Below are 23,267 nucleotides of genomic sequence, written 5' to 3' on the forward strand. Positions count from 1 at the left end.
TGAGCTGAGAAGTAACTGTGGTTTCATTTACGAAGTCGAGAAGAGAGGAAGTCGAACTGAAGAACTCTCTGAATCGATGGTGTTTTCACCACTGATGAACACAAAGAAGTGACATGAAGGATCCACTGAGCTACTCCTGACATCAAAAGAGCTCCTAAGCTGAAAGATGGGACGTCAGAATATTAGAACACAAAAAAAATATCTAATTTTAAGGTGATAGATGCCTCTTTTTGACAAGAAGGCATCGTACCTGTGCTTACATCATGGCTGCCATGAAAGAGAACATTTTTCAAAGCGTTTAACATCATCAGATCCCTTTAGATGTGAGTATTGAGATAATCACCCTGATGTCAGCGTCTTCAGAAGCATTACTTATTGGTATTAGTGAAGATATTTTAAGTCATATACCGTATGTTCTCTCATTAAAGTGATGGTTCGGAGTGAAATGCACCCTAGGTAATTTCCACCAAGACATCCAGCCAAATACCCCCTCGGAAGCATTTTTAGCGATGGTCAGCATTGGTCAAGATAGCTGCTATCAGCCGAATGGCTTAGTACTAGCGCTATGGTACAGAGGGTATATCTCGTAAATTACCCCACTAATAATGCATGGAATGTTACCAAACGTCTGCAGTAGTACACATAGGGTCTGTACTCACAAAACCAGGCATTTTAAAGTTTGTAAGTACACCAGGAGTTTATTTAAAAGAACACTTGCCTGATAGCTTTTATCCTCGGCTACTAACGCTAACTAACGCTACCGCAGCGTAGACGCTACTTCCGTGTTTACCGAGCTGATGCCGTGACGTGAGTTTCACGCGAGAGTATGAAAAAGTTTCGCTGAGTTTTTATAAATGTTTGTATTATCAGGTCAACACTTGTCAACACTTGTTGACCTGATAATACAAGCATTTATAAAAATGTGTTGACCTGATAATATCAATGCGTTGATGTGAGAACAAATCGAGTTTTACATTCTGTATCCAATGAGACCAGGAGCCTATCTGTACACACACACAACTGCAAGTCAGCCTATTCTTGTCATCATTTACACAGGGATCATTTAGTTTACACAGCTGCTGAGGATGAGCTACCCCTCTGCTCCGTATCCCTCCTCCACATTATTTACACTTGTCAGATTCCTCCACATCACAGATATCCACCCCCTCCGACATCCATCTGCAGGGTCATCCCTATTCTGAATGTAGATTTTCTTCATAATCCGTGTTTCACAAATGTCCTTGCCACACTGTAGAGTTGTTGGGCTCACCCACCAGATAGAGAACCCGAGGCTGCTAACTACTTCTAGATATCTCTCTGCCTCTCGTCAACCCGAGCAGCTCACGAAGAGGACAGCTTGAGTTTCCTCGGAGCCGCTCTCCCCGCCGCGGAGGAAGAACGGAATGTTCCGCGACTTATCAGCAGCTCCCGACCCATCTGTCAGTGCAGATGTCCGTCAGCTTGTAGCGCGGTGACCAGGGAGGCCGTCCTTCAAACGAGCAGGACGCAGGTGCGCCGGAGAGACGGGCGCCCCCGCCGGCGTCCTTGAGCGGGTTATCGAATGCCCACCAGCTGCTTTGTGCAGCTTCCCCTGCGGAGGGTGAGACATGCTAATGTGGAAGTTGGGTTTCTTGGTGTAAACAGCACCTTTCCACAAGTCGTGATTACACTTTTTGGTGCGCTAAAGAAGGACTGACACAGGGAAGCACAATCCCTGCCCAATTATTTCGACACCGCGGAGTTGCTCTGGTGGCCCGAAAATTGAACTCTCGAGGGAAATTGTTTGTGCCCTCAGAACAGAAGTGAGGAATCAAAGGCACAGTGGAAACCGCTTCCAGTCAACACAGACTCGCTTTTGTGTTTAGCATCTCGTGAATGAAACACAGCTGGAATAGGGGTTCCAAAACTTCAGACCGATCCACCAACCGAAGAGATTATACGGCAACGGAGCTGTAACTTGATCCACTCGATGTGACAAATGATCTCGCTTTAGTGCCGGTTAAAGGGCTTTTTCTCTGAGAGCTGCATGACCTTAGCACTACGTTTTGATAGCGAATCACAGGATCTTAATTGGACATCGGAGAGCGCTTGGCGGTCGGAGCAGACGCTGCTCCTAATTCTCCCAGACAGACCCTTCTATGCTGCCTTTGGGCTCTTTCTACTTGTTAGGGTTAGTTAGGAAATGAAAGACGCTACGCTTCCATGCTAAGTAGTCGTTTTAAGCCAATTCCATTTTTTTTTAACCCATATGCTCCAATTGGCCTTGCATAATGCTCCTTCTTCATACGACGCCGGTGAAACAGGTGTAAATACATCTCATCTACATGAATGAGCAGGTCATCCTTTAGTGCACAACACAACTGAACCACAATGTTTCTACGGTAACCTCACAATATGACGGTAATAACGTCGGACTCTTGAGAAGCGCGGGCTCCTGCAGGAGAGCTTGATTGAACGAGGCCGATCACGCAGCAGCAGGCGATCTCTCCTCATTACCGCAGGCGTCCCTCACATGGCTCCATAATTATGATATGTGTTTAATCCCCACTTCCAGAGCTCCACCTGAGCGTCCTCTCAGCGAGGAGAGGTGAGAATCAGAACGGAGAAATAGGAAATGGAACTCTTTTAGCTCAGCAAAACTGCTTGAGGCTTGTTTTTGATCTTCCCTTAGAGGCCTTAAAAGGAGCAATACATTTCCCCGCTTCGCTCGCCCCAAAAGGAAGCGCCTGAGTCAAATTGCTACATGACACACACTGCATTGGTGTCAGAATGTGCCGTCCAGATTAGTTCAATAAACCCTTCGCAAATTGCGACCGTCCAACATTTGAAAAAGACACCGAAAGTGACCAAAGAGAAGCTTTCACGGTTGACTAAATCTGCCTCTCTCACCCACTGAGCCAAACAATACTCCGTGATGTCGGCGTGAGATTATTTCCTCAATTTCCCCCGACTGGTGATTAGCTTCCAACGGGCTGACCGCTCCACTTAGTTTCTGATTAAAAACGGGTCTGCCACGTGGATGTTAATTGATGTCACTTATAGACGCGGCCTGATAATTTGGGCTGTTTGAGTTTTGGAGAATCTGCTTCCTGCTAGAAGAGCTGAGTGAATGTGGGCTCATTTATGTGATATGTTAGTTAAACCCAGCGGTTCAGAGATCTTCAACAGGGGGTCCGCAGGGTTACTGCAGGGGGTCCCCGAAATAATTTGATCCCAAGCTTTACGTAAATAGGTCGAAAATGACACATTAACATGTAAACAACCTATAATAAGCAAATATAAATCTTCCTATTTATTCAATGTTATGAGGCGAAATTGTGATGTAGAAATGCCAACACAGACTTAAAATATGTTCTGTAAATATATGCATCTGTCAACAATTATTATTGGAATGGCTTAGCATCGTAAACATACATCATTATAGAGTACTTCTACACCATATATCAGCCTCAGCCTCAACGCTGAAGTGATGTAGTTACCTTACCAACAGTATTGTTCAAATGCTCTTCTTTGTATGTTAACTATTCAGTTCGGAGACTATTATACTATTACTTGTCAAACCTTTTCTGCTGCAGTGGTTTAATGGCTGTCTGGAGATTTAAAAACTTAAACTACATTTAATGGTCGTGACTCGACATGAAATCCATCCTCTGCATGTCAGCCATCTTGCTTAGGATGTCTTGCTCAAGGACACTTCGACATGCAGGAGAGAAAAGAAGGAGCTGGGGATCGAACCGCCGTAGTGGTGATTAAAGGACGGCCCTCTCTCCCGCTCCCTCTCTCCCCCTGAGCCACAGCCGCTCCACGTCAATTAGCAAACGGCAACTGTTTATCTCGATGGACCAACTGGATGGAAACATTAGCTAACAGCACTACTTGAATAAGAGCTGCTCTAAATAAGTGGCAAGCCGGGTCCTGATGTGTCTTTGCGTGACAACAGTTTTAATGAGCCCCAAGTTAAAAAAAAAAAAAAATGTACTGAACGGGTGGTAAATGATTACAACATGAGGCTCAGTTCATGTTCAGTTCAATCCCTTTGGGATGGGATTTAACTCGAATCAAATTTGCAAAATAATAAAAAAAGCCATTACATTAAGCATGAATATATTTCAGTGATGGATTCATTAGATTGAACTGAAATCGTACTGAGCCCAGCCTGCGACGACGATGACAGTACCTCTTCTCCGGCTTGGTGACAGTCGGCAGTTTGTCGTCAGTGAAGACTGAGTTGAGGGCTCGGTGTAATCTCTGGAAAACAAGCAACGGATTCACTTTACTGTACTGTAAACGATGTCACCTGTTTCCCTGTTTTTGTTCAATACAAACGAATGACACCATGACATGGAGTCCACTAATAAGTACAGCTACAAATACTGTCAAAGTAAAAGTACAGACAACACATATTTGCAGTATTTTTTACACTCTGCTATGTCTACTTTCACCACTTCGATGATCCAAACACCTCTTCTGATGATTGTAATGTGCTTCTGTTAGCTCGTGACCAGAGTGCTTCGCCGTGTCGTGCATGTGCGTATTTGTGCGTGACTTCGGTACCTGGCTTGTGTGCAGCCAGTATTTGAAGCGCGGCTCCTTGACCCTCGGGATCACCAGCTTGTACACGATGTGTTCGGCTACTGTGGTCACAAGAGATAAGGCCACGCCCACACAGAGCATCACGAATAGACCGGAGAAATGCTTTATGCCCATCTGCAGTGTCTGGAGATTCACGGGGTTACGGAGAGAGAGAGAGGAGAAGAAGGAAGAAGGAGATCAGGGATAATAATATCTATGCTTCTGATGGAGGAGTAGTACATTGAAAAAAAACTCCCTCAGATTGTGCTGCATGGTGGTAGATTCATTTTTTACAGTACGTTCACATTTATTTGGGTTTGTGGAATAACTTCTAACCTAGAGGAAAATAACAAAATCAGCATTTTTTTTACAACCAGTCAATGGAAGTGACCATATTTGGACTGCGGGTCAATTATATTCATACGGTACAAGAAAAACAATAACATAACAAACATATAAAATAATTCATCAATCCCTTTATTTTGAAATTCCCCATGTATGTGTCTTGTGTTTTCCTATTTTATTATTTTTCTATTTGCTGCCTTTGTGTTTTTTTATGGTGAAACAAAAATGAATTGAGAACAAATGAAGTAAAGTGAGCAGATGCTGTATTCAGTATTCAGGCGTGGCCCTGGCTTTTTGATCTGTTTGAGCAAAAGTTGTTTCTCCAGTTAACACTAAGGTAACATTAGTGTAATTAGTTGTCTTTGCCATTATTTCCCATGAAATGTGTGAACCTGTTGATGTATTCACCAAAGTCAGAAGTATATATATCCTATAATGTCTCTATTACAGCAAGTTTGGCCGACCTCCCAGGAGTCATTGGCTCCCATTCTTTTCAAAATTCCATTAAAAACAGCTCGCATAGACGAAATGCCGCATTGCCAAATGTAATACATCATGTGTTCCCCCCCCCATAACTTCACTTTATTACCCCACAATCACCGCAGCTGCTGTTGTAAACGTTTCTCAGACACCATTGCTCAGGTCTGTTGAAAAGCAAACCTGTGTAGAATATTTTTCAAAGAGAAACGGGGATCTGAGATATAACCACTCCTCAGTTACTTCTCCCGGAAAAAAAAAAAAGTCTAAATCGCTGTTAGATTTTTACGTCCTGCTCCTCAGAAAAAACCCTCTCATATCTTCTCACGCTGGGAGAAGCAATCACAATTCTTCCCCCCTCACATCTTAATTGGCACTCGCTGTAATCTAAATGTGTTGCGATGGAGAACCTCTCAGACGTACGGTGAGTCGGCATCTCCTGTTGTGTGATATCACACTTTTCTTAATTAAGTGCTGGATGCAGCAACAGCAGATGTACGTTCTCATATGAATCTTTTTTCTTTTTGCTGTCGATGAAGCAGCTTCTGATACGCCAGCGGTTGCAATGATTGCATTATAAAGTCATGCTGGTAAAAAATAAATAATATATGTACATGATGGATTCAATCCGTCATTGCAGTGTTGTGACTTGGCGAGCTGGAATGTAATGGAGGGTCGGGAGCTGACGGCACCTGGGAAGTCAGGCAATTCAGACAGCAGCCAGAGGGGAGGACATTTTCATCTTAGGGGGAAAAAATACAGTGGTATTATCCTTTAACAGCAAGACAGGCTTACTGAGGATACATGACATTAATCGAATCTAATACGTAGCTCTGGTGTGAAAAAAGCCGTGTAAGTTATTGTGCATCAACCCACTCCAACATTCCCCCGCAGTTATGGGACTTTCCTTGGATCAGCACATTTAAGCACATAATCTACCAAGTTTTGGCAACACACCCTTCCTGTCTCCGTTTTCTCCCGCATGCAACAATATAGAACAATGACTTTTTTTTCCACAGGGGATCCTATAATTCACAACTCCACTTTTATATTTAATTGATTAGCCGCATAAATTTGCGGCAAAAATCGATGAATAACTTCAATAAAACACATAACGCTCACAAACCCCCTGCCTTTGATCGCAATTTATTTCTTGGTGATGTTAAGTTTGCCCCTCTTAATGTTAGGTAATTGAATAATATGTCATTTATTGGTATTGATTTTATTACTTCAAATGGGATCAGATTCTTCGGGGTGACAGAGAGCTGGACGGTTGCCAGGGAGTTTGGCTGCCGTCGCTGAAACCGGTCCATCCGATTTTTCATCTTTTCAGAATCCACCGGCTCACTGCTGGTGGTGTACGAGTCATTCGTTGGAATAAAAGACCGCTAAAAAAAATACGCTGAGCACGGCTAAACTGAGCCAGCCTTGTCAGTAATTCATATTGCTTTATATCGCACACTTTTCCAGTCGTCCACTGTAACTTTGTCAAAACACTTAAGTGATGCATACTCAACTAGAAGCGTGCACATCATCATAACTGCAATTTCTGCACGCCACAATATAGCATGGAAATGGGAAAACAGTAGGTGTAGGCATGATGCTGCAGAATGAAATGCACCTGGAGTTATTTAAATGTCTGCAGCTGTAAATAGCATCTGTACCGCGTCTTGCTGTTGTGCAGTGGGGAATGCTTCACTTCAGCGACACTGTATCTGCTGCACTGCAGTGAACTACTCCTAATATGAGGCATTACATGTCTTTATAGGTGCCACAAGTGCTTCTTAGACACCATCATGAGCGATCAGCAGGAGGTCATATGCATTTGCACACGGAAGTGTTGCTCAATGTGGTTGAGAAAAATCTTTTTTTTCTGTTGATAATGCAGTCGGCATGATCGGAGACACTTTTGGGGATTCCACAATCACAGCTGACACGGCCGCGTTGCTAAGGGAGCTAAGTGCTCGGTAACGGCAGACCAGTGGGAGTGAAGCTGGGGGGACACAGCTTATGAGGAATCTGGAGGGTCAGAGGTCGGGGTCTGAATTAGTTAGGAACAATTACTGTAGATGGAGGTTGTAATGGCCGAGCAGATAAAGTGTTCTGCCAAAAAAAAAAGATGAATTAAGGAGAAGAAACTCTCCATTTCTCACATTACAATTAATCATTTGTTCATATTTGACTAATGCAGCTTTAAAATGGGTTGTTTTATTTTTGCCTTTGGTGTGCTTAGTAGGAACCGCATCCACAGGGGAAAAAATACAATATGTCAAAACCTCAACATCTATTTAAATGTCATCATACAAAACAATACATTTGCTGCTGGTGTGTATGACAAGGCGGTTGTGTCCCTACCTCGGTCACAGCGAAGCTGCGCTTCCCGCAGGGCACAACCTTGTACCATTTGTCATGCAGCGTGTCCATGAAGCCGTCTGACTTGTACTGACTAACAAGCTCTGAGATGTTGGACGTGAGTGGAGAGTTCTGAGGGAGGCCGATGCCGTAGCCTGCCAGTGGACACACACGAACACACACACGAACACACACACACACACACACACACACACACACAAACACACACACACACACACACACACACACACACGAACACACACACGAACACACGAACACACACACGAACACACACACACACACACACACACACACACACACACACACACACACACACACACACACACACACACACACAAAGCAACATTATCCCCCTGTCACAACAGCTAATTACTTTAACTTCACCTCCAGGTGCTGTCATTATATATTTTTTGCACTGAAAAAGGAAAATAAGCTGATCAGAGAGGCGGGACTCTTCCTATTGCTTTTTATTTTATTTATTTATGTTTTTTGAACCAGTGCTTATCAGAAAGCATCATTTTCACACTAAAACAAAGCAGGTACTTAACATTGTAAGTAAATCTCAGAATTTGTTGGCGAGCCAGTGACAAATTCGGCGACAACCAATTACAGAAGTAGCTCGCCTTGGCAGGAAGCATGCTGATTGATTCGCATTGTATCCCGGAGGCTTACGGGTGCATTAAGTAATTAACAACAACAGTGGAATCTGGGTCTGTGGCGACCTGTAATGGAAGCAACCGCCACGGGAACGTCTTCACAGTGGGAGGAACTAAATGGACCAGAGATTAACGGTGGAGGATCTAAGCCGTCGAGAGCCAGACGATTAACCGCCGTGCAAATGTTGAGTGATTGATATTGTTAAATTTCAGGAGCTTTCAGTCACTCAGAAAGAACTCTTCAAATCGAGTGGCAATTAACAACCAAAGCACATTTGTGAATATATGGCCATAATAAGTGAGGATCATAATAGTTCCATTTTTTAAAATGACAGGTCTATGTTACCATAGAGTGATTTTTATTGCAAAACATGATTGTTTGCACACTTTTCCAGACAAACTGGGTTAATTTCATTTATATGGGTCCTGCTGCGGCTCCAAGTAAAAATCCAGCAACGCTAATGTGCTTAATGATTCGAGCCCTTGGATGATGGCGGCACTTTCACAGCCGGAAGGCAGAACTTGTACTCTTCCCCCCCTCTTGCTTTACATTCACAATAATGGCATTTTCTTTTCTCTTTTCTTTTATGCCTTTATTTGCATATTTGATTTTGAGGTAATCAAAGGTAACTGCATTAGAAACAGGTAATTAAAGTCATCATCCCGGCAATAAATAAGTAATTTGTCTCATAATAAGCAGCCACGTGTTACCTTCTATAGCAAAGGGTTTCCCGACTGTTAGGGTTTTACAGTCTGCGTCTATGGAGACCTCGTAGTCCAGCAGAGCTTTGTCCATGATGAATGCATCCAGTTTCTGAGGGTCAGCCCTGTAAACACACAGAGAGAAGGGATACTGGAAGTACAACGCAAGAGAGTGTGCTTTGAGCTCATGTGCAATAACGGGGTCAGCTTCAATACCTAAGGCAAGACACTACAGGCAAAAAATGCACTGATCAATTTAGAGATTTTGAGGCATTTTGCTTCCATCACATGTCTCCCTTCAGGCAAGCGGGGAAGCAACATCAAAAATACACAGTTAGCTGGTGCTTCTACTCCTTTCCTATATTTGTGTCCACGTTTTCTTCTAATTTCACCAAAAGTTATAGATTTAATGCCTTATAAACAATACATTTTGGAAAACTTGCAATACAAAAAAATTGTCTTAATTTAAGTAATTATCTGGGGATGTTTAACGGTGATATCTTACTGTTTTTTTTAAAATAATGTATATATTTAAAGGACATTTCCTCAAAATGTGTGTTCTTCATAGCCAGAAACATTTCATATTTATGGAGCGATAAAAAGAAATACCCAAAACTCCTTCAGTAAAATCCTTTGACTTTAATGTGTCGGCAGAATGAAAGATATTTTTTTCTGGTTTCATCCAGTGTTCTTTTATTTCCGTTCTGGGAATGTATGCAAATTAGCACATATTTGTACATAAGTACCTCAGTTGTTTATTTAAACGTAAGTAAGTTAACTCAGTCATTCAACCAAAGATACGACTGTTGACTTGAATTCTACCTTTAGGTTTTATTCAAATCCACTGGTGACTGATGTAACCATATAGCACGAAGACAAATGGTACATCTCCTGGGATTGACATTTTAAAGCAACCCTCTGGAAAATTACCCTTTAAAACCTTGTGAGACGTAAAGTTAAATGAACCTCACTGCGGTACTCTGAGGCTCCTTTCATCTGTTTCTGTCCTTATGTCACACCTGGGTGTAAAGAGTAAGAAAAGTATTTCTTTGTAGGCCTTGGATGTAAACTTTATATGCTTTCACTTCATTATATGGGAAAGGTACAGTTGAAAACACAAGTGGGGTTATGTGTTTTCCCCCTCTCCAATAAATAATTGCTTAAAGGTAAAAAAAGAAAACTGAACACAAGGAATAAAGAATGAATTGCTTTTTTCTTTATGCTTGTGGACATTTTATAGCGCTTTTCAGAGGGCCAGTATAGTAAAATCACTGAACAAGGGATGTAAATGATTGTACAATTTTTTCAGGTTACTTTAACGACAAAATGACCGACTGTCTGCCAGTTTCTGCCAATTTACTCCAATTCTCCTCTCTAAGTGAAGGTAAGATATTAATTCACAACACGATCAGCAAGGCTTTTTACAAATCAATTCTTTACTGACAGGTAGAGCCCATGGGACACAAACGCTGGAATTTCTCTTTATTTCTTTGCTTGTTATCAGGGACACTGTTTGAAACCCTCCGCTTTCTTCTACCCACAAGCTGGTTTGCTCATTTTTACAGGTTGAATTAGGTTTCAGCTTCTGTCCTTGGATTTTTGCAGCATAGTCTTCCACAGCATTCATGTAATGTCATTTATTACAGCCTTGATCATCATCCCAGCTTGTATGATTAAAACAGACCTTCCTGCAGTGACGCTTGTAAAAGTCTTCTATGCTTCTGGATGGCATGTTGGGTTTCAGGTGCGTCATGTGACACAGTATATAAATACAGCACGTCCAATATGTCTGCCACTTTAACAAGCGAGCCGAAATACCGCACGGCAGTCAGTCATTATAGTAATTATGCAGCAGACAAGCTACAGTTAGTGGTCCTTTGCAAGGGTAAATTTGCTTTCCAGACATGTTCATTAAGCTGAAACACTATGGGTGCACAGTGTGCATGGATGAGAAGCACGAAATAATCGAATATAAGTCAATTTCCACAAGCAAGAGGGCGTATCTGCTGATCATGGGGGCGAGGGAGAACGGCAGCAGGGGAAGGAGCCAAACACTTCCTGGTGAGGGTAGCAAGTTCAAAAACAAGTGAGTGAGAACTGATGAGGGAAACATGTGGGAGAGTAGGAGGGGAAGGTCAGATAACTGCATATCTGCTGAGCAAAGTAGAAAATATGATCATGAAAAAAATCCCAAACACTTTGTATTCTTGAATCTATAAGGAGTTTACCCTTCAACGGTTACCATAGCAATCCCAACATCCAGTTTTTCTTGGACCAATTTTGAGTGTAATCTTCAAATGGCCCTCTTCCTGTCAAAGCAGTAAACCATAGATGCATTGCACCACAAGGTGAGATGTAAGTCTCGCACACACACACACAGCACACTCTATGATTATGTAAATCATAACCAACGGCCTGGTAAACCCTCAGCGCTGAGTGTTCAAAGTTGCATGGCGGCGCGCTTGTATGCCGTCTTGTTCCCCAGTTGTAATTTTCTAAAGATGACATTTCCCTTGAACCCTCTGATCAGCATTTTACAAGCTCAGTAAAAAAAAAAAGAGAGAAAAACAAATCTCGTTCCATCCATTCAAATTGTGTCCTACCGAGCTTCGGCCTTGCTTTCAGCTGCCTTTTCTCGCTACGCTCTGCTCCGGCTCCACGGGGATGCCGGTTGAATGTCGTAGCGGCTTTAGATGACAGCAATGGCAGGGAAAGGAGGCGGCTGAGCTCTGAATGCAAACAGGCAGCTTGTGGTGGATGTTTTTTTTATTTTCTTACATTGCTTTTGTTTTTCCAAAGATGATGCAGTTTTTTATGTGTGGTAAGTTAATTTTCAGGGACTTAGATAAAGATACGTTTGTGAAACATGGTCTTACTTGAGATTATGGATGCCATCTGGTGTTGCCGGGACATTGTATCTCCTCATGTACTCGTGCATTTCAGGGAAACTCTTCTTGAGGTAGTCCTCGGCACTGCTTTCTCTCACCGTGGCGAATCGGAATCCCTGAGAGGGATGGTGCAACTGCATGAAAGATGAAATAAAACCACATGTAACCCTTAGAATGCCTTAATATGGATTAATATTGATCTTTCATTTTTAGTTCCTTTCTTTTTTAATTTGCAGATGAAGAAGGATAAACTTTATACTGCCTTGCTTCTTTACTTTTCCCCCTCGTGATTCAGAGAGTTGGTGAATTGACAAAAAACATTAATTACCTTAAAAACGGTGATTTAATTAAAGAATCTACTTGCTGACTTAAGGTGTAAAAAACTGCACTGTTCACAAGAAGGGCTCTTCTAAAAATCAGAAAAGATGAAATTGGGGACGTTTTTTTTTTTTAAAAGAGAAAGACCATAAAAGCCTGAAGTTTAACAATGTGAAAAACAGTCAAACAATAAAACTATTTTCAATGAATTCAAATAATTCTGGAACACCTGGGAAATAAATACAAATCTTTCGATTAAATTACAGCCCTGAACATATTTCTCCAGCACATTAAATATGACTAAATAAGGAAGTGAAACAAATATCTAACTATTAAGAGTCTGATTCAACAGTTGCTGCATCCTAAATGGTAATGGCAATTAAGTGTGACATCATGGTTTTCTAAACGTGTGACTCTATTGTTTAACGCTGTGTTTTCTGACCTTGGGGTCATGTATCCCTGACAGTTGTTCGTAGGTCTTCTCCCCGACCATGACGGCGGCCAGATTGGCCGTGTAGGTGGACAGACAGAACAGACAGAAGATGGCCCAGAGGTTCATCAGCAGGCGGCCCGTCCAGCACTTGGGCGGCTTGATGGCCACCGTCCTCCCGAAGAGGATGGCGTAGCACACGTTGAGTGCCGAGGAGAAGGAGAACACGCGGTCGCGGTTGCGTCCCCGCGGCGTCATCCCGAACGGGCTGTGCCACTCGTACAGGGTGAGGAAGACGGCGGTGACGTGGAGGGAGACGAAGATGCCGAGCCACATGGACCAGTGGAGCGGCCACATGAAGGCACCTATGGGTGCGGCTGTGTCGCGTGTACGAACCTGAGCGGGAGGGGACAGGATTAGAAAACCATCATAACTTATATCATAAAAAAGATAAGAAATGAGTGTTAACAGATGTTTTTATTTATGTATTGGTCGTAACTATTTGGTTTGCAGTTTGCAGTATACAACACCAAAACAGACACCTTTACAAGGCACTGATTCAGTGTTCCATTATTTGCTGGTCAGAAATTCAATACATTATTATACAAGGGCTTATTTCACTAATTTGAGCTATATGAACCAAAACAGGTCACACAAAAAGTCACTAAAGAGCAGACTAAGAAAGTCTCAATCCCCTTTGTTGTCCTTTACTCCAAACAAATACAAAACAGTTCATACGGGGGGACTACGAATTCAGAAACTTAGCATTAAATGGATAAAAACGAGTTTTGTAATCCAACGGTGTACTGTTATCAAATGCAAATGTGCTGCTAAAGCTGTTATTTCATAAAATGTCATTCAGGAGAGTAAAATGGGGGAAAATAGATAATAAAAGAGACAGCTGCTGGAAATTTTTTTTTTGCAACATCTCCCACTGTAGTAGCATCTTCACTCTGCCTGTCAGCGGGTGAGACCAGGTGTGATAATTGTAATAATAGGAGCACAGCACAAAGCACCAGTCGAGCCCTGTATGGGGAACCGCCTTAGAATCCAATAAAGCGAAGGGCTTGCAGTTATAAAACTCTGCTATATTGATAGTGACCACCAGCATACCGAGCAGAGAGTCGAGGTGAGGTTATTGACGGAGAGCGGAGGAGCATGAGCCAACAGAAATGAGATGTATAAAAAGCGTAAAGGTATCCATTTAAAATGCAGAGAAAAACGGAGAGTACTGACCAGAATCCCCAGGCTGGTGGAGAAGAAGGGCGAGGTGAAGTCAATGACTTGGCTTCTGGCCGAATTGATGCTAAAAGACGTTACCGCCAGGTGGGCGGCGCCACTGAGCAGATCACCCACCAATCCTGTCCAGCGACCGTTCTTGAACCCGCCGTACTTCCCGTCGCCTACGATGTAGAGGTCGAAGGTGAAGCCCATGTCCTCCGCCAGCTTCTCCAGCAGGTCGATGCAGTAACCATAACAACACTTCTTCAGGTCCGTGGGAACAGATCCGTTGCGTCCCGAGAGCTTCTGGAAAAACCCCTTCACCACCGAGGATTCATTGGTGAGCGGGTCGAGGCACAGCTGTCCCGCAGGACACAACCCGTCCCCGTCCACCTCCCGCGTGAACACGAACGGGTGCTCCACCAGCGTCACCACCCGCATGTGCAGCCGCGTGGACCGCCGCCAGTCTCCACCGCCGCCGGGCCCCTGATGGTTTGGCCAGGCCCGCCGGTCCATCAGAACTTCCCCCCTGCGCCAGCGTCCCATGCGGGTCCAGGTTGGCTGGCCTAGAGGGTCCAGCTGGAGGGACCAGATGTAGTGATGGGCCTCCGAGATGACATTCTGGCTGTGAGCGTCTCTAGATATAAAACCGGTCTGGCCCTCAAATGATGTGTTGGATAGAAATCTGAGGGGAATGAAGGAAGGGGGAGACGGGGAGGAGAGAGGAAGTCTTAGTCTTTCCATAATTTAACTTGGCCAATGGATACACACAGTACACCAGTATAGGGTTTCCTTCCATGTAGGTATTAAACTACCGGAAATAAACTTCACACAGATCGTACATTATAGACGTGACATGGTGAGAATGTCAGACATGTCATGAAAGACAAGTCTGTGGCACATTGGATTCAGCCAGACTGGGATGAAAGGTTTCAGCACCATGGACAGAGAACAGGGAAGCCAGTTTATTACTGTTGTAATGATTATTAGCCAACGATTTGTTTCATCTAACCTACAAATACATGTAATGTTATATGGTTGATTGAGATCGGTCTTTGCTCTTCCAATCCAATTTTTTTTATTCTCAAAACGTATAAAAGCATCCAAAAGTGAGTTAATATTCATATTTTCAATAAAACTGTGTTGTACCATATGGTTAATGGGCAGTGGGCATCACACTGTGTGGGTTGGAGTACCTCCCAGAATCCTCCACAACACATAGTTATAAATGCTTGGTTAAAAGTAGGGAACACACGTTTGTGGTTAAAGTGACTGAAAGGCTGCGATGCTGAGTCACAAAGGAAAACGAACATCTGTTGGAAGTAAAGGAGAAACCAGAAGCAGTCTCCCTTGTCAAAGCCACATGCTTTGTTGACTCGATCCACCGGCAGCCGGCTCGGCGTCGCTCTGGCAACACCACGCTACGCTACTTCCCACTGTTGTGCAAATGGAAATGCGTGACGTCGTAGGTGTTTAAACAGCGGTTTTATCAGAGGGAATGTAATCACGGCTACACAACAAGGATGGTTAAATGCAACTTAATCTTATCAAACTTTTGGAACAAAACTATTTTGTCTCGTATCAATGTTTACATCATCTTCATGCTTTGGGAAAGAGTGAAGAGACCTGATATCTACATAAATGGGCAAGAAAATAAAAATGTGGAATTTAAATAGTTGGGTGCTTCATCCAACTCTCATATAACATAACAGCATATTAAAAGGCTGGGTTATAGACGGCAGTTTGAGAGATTTAAATGCAGTGATACTTTTTACATTTTTCAAACCGTGTGACAAGTCGGTCTCAAACAAAACTTAAGAGACTTCATCATCAAACGTGTCAATATCACCTCGGCAGGGTACTCACTAAATATGATATGTTACATTTTAAAAATGGATTTGAGAATTCAAATGTTTTTCACTCTGTGAAATAACAACCACTAACCGTCCGACACAACATCGGATACTCATCTATCAGGTTGTACTTTGTGCCTTTTTAAATAATGAAACATTACAAAACAAGTTGAACGGAAGATGCACAGTTATTATTTTCTGCTGACTTGCTTTTTTCTGTCCAATTGCCAACAAGAAACCACTACACTAGTATTTCCTGTAGCTGCAGGACAAACAGGCTAAATGAACCATTAGATTTTTGCCTTGGTTAGTTTATACTAAAATCCCACCTTAATGGGGTAACAACAACAACAGCACCGTAGAGGTGTATTATCTAGGTGGCCTCCGTGGCTGTCGAAAGTGTGTGTGTGTGTGTGTGTGTGTGTGTGTGACAGGATAAGACAGACCACGGTCCAGTGATCACACCATCCCTCTCACTGAGCCATGCTACTGGCTGTCTGAGTGTCAGATACCGGAGCAGATGCACACACACACACACACACACACACACACACACACACACGTACACACAGACACACACACACACACACACACACACACACACATGCTCGTCCACCGGAATGGAACGCCTCCAGGAGGGGAATGACGTAAAAAGTGTGACCTTATCCGAAATGTCTCTTTCGTGTCACCTTGTTCAAGTTGATAAAAATAAATAAAAATCCTTTCCCCACCACCTTGTCTACGTGGCTACATATGAGACTGGAGTCAACCTGACAGCTCCACCTGTCTGTCTGAAGGTCGGCGGCATCGCCGCGGCGTGTAGCTGTGAAGCTACCTGAGGAGCGCCTCTTTTTGTACACGCCGGCAGTGACACGCTGACGCTGCAGAGGATGTTGCCGGTTAATATTTCGTGTTAAGTCGAGACGTCTTTGAGTTCAAATTTCGCTGTCAGGGTCCGCCAGCGGAGCGGAGGCATACGAGGGGAGCTGAGTTCCACAGTTTTAGCCTGCAGCGGAAAAGACGCTTCTTGGAAAGTCAGACACGCTCTCTTTCACTCGCAGGTCGCCGGGGTAGCGAACATGACATCCGCTCGGAACATGGATAAAATGTTGAGCAGACGAGCTGTAGCTGTACACGTGGATTTCCGGGGGGGTGATTCGCTCAGGAGTCAGGCGGCGAGCAGAGAGCCACGGTGAGTGTGGAGCCACTCCACTCACATAATCAGAACTCCAGGCCGCATCCCGACCGGCTCCACTTATTAATGAACTATTGAATTCTTCCAATCAGATTGGTTTGCAGTGCCTGCTGTGCCTTTAATGACTACGGGTGTTTATGAACTGGTGTGTAGTGTAGAATCCAAAACATGCACCTTGCATTGACCTCTGCATTACGCAACAGGCTTCCAAATACCTTCCACTAATAGTCACTTCGAGTGACTGACGTAGTTTAAAGTGTGACATTTCCTCCAAGAGGCTAGAAGTAATTTGCATTTTGTCTGGTGAGTCGTTTAGTCAGTCAAGTTAAGGTCAACCGTGCTCTTTTCCTTAAATCTCACTAAGTGGTTTTGTTGCGTAAGACAGACGTTTAATTTAAAACTACGCCTGTAACAAGCACCTGTAAGTCGTTGTTTGGGGCTCAGGAGCTCTGACCAAGCTGCACTATCTGACACATCAATGAGAATGTCAATGTGAGATGTGGAATTGTGCTTTCATGTGCTTTTAAATATGCTTTTCTCCTGACTATTCAAATAATAACAGTTTAGCTGATTGTCGTATACTTAAATACAACCATTTGGTTGATTTTGTAGTACAATATCAATGGCCAATAGCTTATTTTGTCTTTTTTGGAACTAATTAGATGCAATTTCCCACATTCTGGTGCATTCTAACATGATTTTAGAAGACGTCTCTTCCGTAACTATTGTCTCTTGTTCCTAGAAATGAAAATGAGAATCAAATAGGCCTATCATTGTGATTCTAACAATAGTAGTTATACAACTGACTACAGAATCAAAACAAGCTTTTGTGCAGTGTATAACACATTAGACCCGTCATGCACTAATATTTTAATGGAAAATGATGGGGGGGTCCAACAACTTTTTTTAAAAGGTGGGGGGCTCCCGACCCCCCCTCAATCTATGGTGGCGACGCCCATAAGCAGACTACATTCAGTAGAGTGGCCCAAATGTTTGCACATATCTGACTCAGGGCAGCACAAGCCACATGGAATCAGATCTTTTCTGCCACTTATGTGATCCTAAATCAGCTCACCTGACGGGTGTAAATGTAGCCCTTGACTTCCTGAAATTTTGGACACAATCCTTTATATCCCTTTAAATCCCACAATGCCTTGCTCTGACCCCAAATGACTTAAATATCTGAACATTCAAACACCAAAGAAACTGATCAGAGCAATAAAACAGAGGCGTGCATGCAGGCTTGCAGTGTGAATGTGACCTCATTGGCTGAAGTTCCCACTGATGACTCAAGGAAAAAGATACATTTTCATCCATTTTATACAAGACGTATGCTTCCTCCATATCTGGATCGGCTACAGGACCTCCTACACTTGGAATAAGAGATTTCAGGTTTTTTAGGCATCATGATACATTTCCGCTCCATGAATGGAAAAAGAAAAATGGAAGAGTCTCCGGGTGACGTCGAGGTGAATCATATCTGTCACACAGCGACGCTAACTTAATGTCATGCCCGCCTGTTCGTTCCTCGTGAATCACCTAAAAGACAGATTTTGAGCTTGAATCAGGATAAAACCATGAAGTTCACACTCACATCACTGGCCATCGTTGAAAGGGGATATAAGCGGGAAAAAAGGGATGTTCATATCTTATGTTATTTGCAGAGTATGAAGATGTTTTTCCTTCAATTAGAGTCAAAACATCTTGTTCTTTACACCAAAAGATACAGATATAAGTGAATGCCGCTGAATGTTTTGCAGCATAAAAGTGTACGCCGAAAGCTTTCCTGCATGTTTCCCTGAAGAAAGCAGAAGTTAGTTTTACTTTAGGAAACACAAACCTTAAAGGAGACATTTATTATATAGCATTTTATCTTTATAGCAGCTGGCAGGCACATCAGGGAACTATACTTGGCTTTTGGTGAGCATGCATCACTTCTAAAATGAGTTTTATCACAAAGATGTGTCTCCGGTGGGAAAAGAAATGAATCAGATTAGCTTCTGATATCCACGCTGACTATATCTTATCTGCTACAATACAGGACTGTTGCCTCCCGACGGATATCTGTTTCTGCATCTCCAGGGGTTATTTACGGTTTTCTCTCTTCATTTTCCATTCTTTTTTTTTCTGTACCTTACGTTTTTCCCTTGCTTTGTCATGACATCTTTTGCCACCTGCCCAGTAACTCTCAGTCCCTCTCATAGGCTCACACACTTTAATACTGATACTTTGGAATAGCACTGTTGATATAAAACGTCGCTCCTAGAGGCCGCAATCATGACAATTTTACATCTGAGATGTTGGATGAAACAATATAATATTAATAATACCGGTAATAATAATTTTTTCAAAACTCAAAGATGCTTGACATTTATGTGATTATTTATTTATTTTGTTTATGATTTTAACATAAACAAAATGGATGGCCACAGAAAAGGAAGTCTTGGCCAAGATATCTGCTGACAACACTGAAACCCCAGAAGACCTATAGCCTATTTTGACATTTCTGTTGAGGACTTTTTATTTTCTTTGCGTATTATTAGTATATAATCATAATTTCAAAGAGACAGGGCTGAGAGGAAAGTGTGTTGCACATAGTGGGACACCGAGTTCCTGTAAATGGGGCATCACTGTGCTGCAACATGTACAGTATACTCCAGTGTCTCTTTTGGACTATTTCATGAACATTAAAAATGTAGCTGTTGGAGCGCTCAGGAAATGGAATAAATGGAATAATAATAATACTATAGTGAGGGTGTAACCATCAGGATGAAGAGAGCATCCACAGCTTAGAAGCCCAGAGAGAAATGGAGAGAGAAATGGGTATGAAAGTAATAATAAATCAAGCCAAACTGAAAAGCCAGCGATAACTGATTAACCCTATTTGAAATGAAGAATAATTCAATATCTGATCATAATAGAATGCTTATCTTATATTATTAGATCAGTTTTGTTTCATTTTCAAATCATCCAAATTATTATCTTCATTTCACATTTTCTTCAAGAGTAAGATTTTTTTTAATTATTATTAAACATTTTAATTATTTAAAGTGTTTCAAAGTTGGGACTATCACTCCTTGCTTTCTTTGATTCTCCATGTTTCCCTTCCCAGCAGCCTGTGTGTGTGTGTGTGTGTGTGTGTGTGTGTGTGTGTGTGTGTGTGTTTGTGTGGGCGTGGCCTCTAATCCCTACACCTGGTCCACCTCCACACACCTGCTCCTCATCAAGCCATCAGCCCTCCTGACGCCACGTTATTCTACCTGATCTCGAGTGTCTCATTGTGAGAAAGTCTGTGAAACTCTGATTCTGAACCCAAAACCAAATGTCACGCAATGTCTTCACATAAAATATAAATCCTATATCTAGTACAAGCTACAGCTGACATATTGTCATACTGGCAGAAAACAGAATGTTGATGAGTTAAAACTCGGAGAGCCCTGAAATACTGTTGTTCAGGGGACATTTGAAGTTTTACTCCAAAGTTCTGATTTGGCTCTTTTGAAGTGAATATCCCACCAAACACCAGCGAGATGGTAGAGTGGACCTATATTAGTTAGGAGAGTTCACATGCTTCTCTTTGTCTGTTTTTTTTGTGTTTTTTTTACCTCAAATGACTGTTTGTATTGAATAATTCCCCAGTAAACTCATATCTGTTCCATATTTACCATCGGCAACCTGCTCATCTATTTTATCACATAGCCTCTAGGAAGACATCTGGCTAAACACCCGACCCAACGTGATTGTAATCATGTTTGTGCTCTTTAATTAGTCATCTTTGTAGCGTTGGGGTGTTCTGTCATACAAATTAATTAGGCCTTGGGTCGATGTCTCGAGTACCTGGTGGGAATCGAGTGGTTCGCCCCTAATGCTCCGTTGTTTTGTGGAAGTTTTGCACGGATGAAATATACAAAATGACTTGGATACATACCAAGCAAATTAACTACTCACACAACAACCACGTGATGACAGAATCCACCTGGCACTCTCACCTCGTTGCCTCTAACCCAACACACACGTGCACATGCAGCTCTCTCTCTCTCTGCAACATGTTGGGGTTTTGGCCGGCTGTGTCAAATGTGTTCATCACAATTCAAAAAGAGTCAAATAAAACAATCTCTCAAACAGCTTTTATGTATTGATTTCTCTCTTCCTTCTAACAATGTCTGGCTCTTAATTTGCTTGGTCATACCGGGACTGTTTAGCATCTTGCCATCGGTTTCTATTGCCTCACCTGCCATAATAGTGATGAACACCTCTATTCTATCAGCTCTTTCCCCTTGTGAATAATTAGTTGATTGGCCAGCGACTCCACTGCAACTATAAGTGCATAAAAATCATGCAATCGATTCCCTTGAGGGTTTCAATGTCCATCTTGAGAACCACTAAAGCTTCGCTGTTGCTCATCTGTCAAATGCTTTCTGGCTTCGCTTCCTTCCAGGTCAACGCATCCACCAACCACCTGATACCATATAGCTCAAACACCAGACTGAAGGCAGTCCCCTCACTGCAATGGAAACATCTGATATGATTGAATGTGACAGCAGGATATAGAAGGGTTCCCAATGTTGGGGTTGCAAGAGAATTATTCAGGGTCACCAGATGGAAAAGGGAAATACACTTTAATTGTATCTGTAACTTATATGTGTGAAAAGAGGCCATGAATCGACATTGCTTCATTTTGGTTCAGAGTTCAGAGTTCAGAGTTCAGAGTTGGCAACCTCTGGTGATGAAAAGGCCCACAAGCTCTTGACTGAGTTCTTTTTAAATGTTTGCTGAAAGTAACCAACTTGATTTTTCATCATCATTGTTTGAGAAACTCGTTGTGTTTGACAATAAAAAAGCTGAATCTTGATGAGACTGTGTTAACGAGACCTGCAAAATGGAAGCACAGTTTCTGAAAATAAAACATGCAAGACAATAAAAGTCTTAGCTGGGGGTCTGTAGATTAAGGATGGGGCCGATGGGCCCTTCCTTACTTTTTTTCATTTTTCATTTTGATCTCAGATACGGTGGGACAAAATATTGATACAGCAATTTATTGTATTTCTTCTGCTACGTTGTCCACTGCTCCAAAATATCAATATTTTGTTAAACATGCAGGTGCTCTAAACGGCTGAAAAGAGAAGAGTGTTGGGCTACGCTAATGTCATTTGCATGAAGGTTGAAATGCTTCTGCAAGCCCAGAAACTCGTTGGCCAAGGAGAATCTGACTCTGGATCCCATAAACAACACATCACTGCTGTACCGTGTCGTGCTTCCACCTCCAGCGCTGACCAGCAGCCAGCCACTTCCAGTTCGCTTCCAGAACCACCTTTTTGCCACGATGACACACTCGCTGACTCGCAAGGTGAAAACAATCGTACGGTGACTTTCCTTGTTGCAGCAGAACTGTGCTGCCACAGCTTTTTGAAGTTAATGGAGCTTAAAGTAAGTCCCTACGATCGTGCACACTGCCTCATCCACTCCTCCACTGGAGCACCTTTAAAGTAGAAGCACAGCGATGCCAAAGGTTGGACTAATGACTGTGTAAAATCAAGTCTCATGCCATATTCCTTTAGGCCATCGTTGTTGTTGTTTTCCTGGATCACAGAAGCTGTAGGACGAATGAATGCTGTTCCAAAAGTTGTTATTGTGCATTCATTTGATGTGTTTATTCCCTTTATTCAACCAATATGAATATTACCCCAACATTTGACCTCTAACCTCTGTAAATGCCCCTCCATTAACCTTAAACAATTGAAACAGGTGATCTAACATCACAATTACATGCTCTCGAGGTTTTAAGCTTTATGAAATAATATGGCCTTAATGTATTGGTAACTTCTCCAAAATCAAATTTAATGCATTCCATCTGTTATTATTGCAAACTTCCATCCATCTCATTCTCATCCCCAGCGGAACTGGCACTGAATACAAATAGCATTATTCAAGAATGATATCAAACTTTAATGTATCAAATTTCTTCTCCAGTGTCCAAATGTCAGCCCTGAATTAAATATAAGTCAAAATTGCTTTCAAACTATATACAGTCTGACTTTTAGTCAGTCAAATATCAGCTTCTTCTTCCTCTGCAGAACTTGAGGACAGTCAACTCCAACCTTTTGCCACACCTTCGACTCATTCATAATAATAATCGATATAATGATATTTCACTCCCCTAAGGCGGTCTACAGCGTGAGAGAGTCCTCAGTCATTTTAATAAAGCAGACATGTGCCTAACAGCAAACAAACTCATGG

The 23,267-nt window shown here is 42.4% G+C and overlaps 1 protein-coding gene across 1 annotated transcript in view; it reads right to left on the bottom strand.

Moving 5' to 3' along the window:
• Positions 1–23,267, bottom strand: part of grin3a (glutamate receptor, ionotropic, N-methyl-D-aspartate 3A) — a 36,064-nt gene that overhangs the window by 3,445 nt on the left and 9,352 nt on the right. Inside the window, exons 3-9 of the mRNA XM_084034476.1 lie at positions 13,998–14,667; positions 12,774–13,157; positions 12,002–12,147; positions 9,135–9,250; positions 7,750–7,901; positions 4,555–4,716; positions 4,178–4,248 (exon numbers count right to left, since the gene is read on the bottom strand). Of these exons, the coding sequence (XP_083890602.1) occupies positions 4,178–4,248; positions 4,555–4,716; positions 7,750–7,901; positions 9,135–9,250; positions 12,002–12,147; positions 12,774–13,157; positions 13,998–14,667 (1,701 nt within the window). The remainder of the gene's footprint in view (positions 1–4,177; positions 4,249–4,554; positions 4,717–7,749; positions 7,902–9,134; positions 9,251–12,001; positions 12,148–12,773; positions 13,158–13,997; positions 14,668–23,267) is intronic.

Source organism: Eutrigla gurnardus (genome assembly GCF_963514095.1).
Source record: "Eutrigla gurnardus genome assembly, chromosome: 19".
Taxonomy (NCBI): Eukaryota; Metazoa; Chordata; class Actinopteri; order Perciformes; family Triglidae; genus Eutrigla; species Eutrigla gurnardus.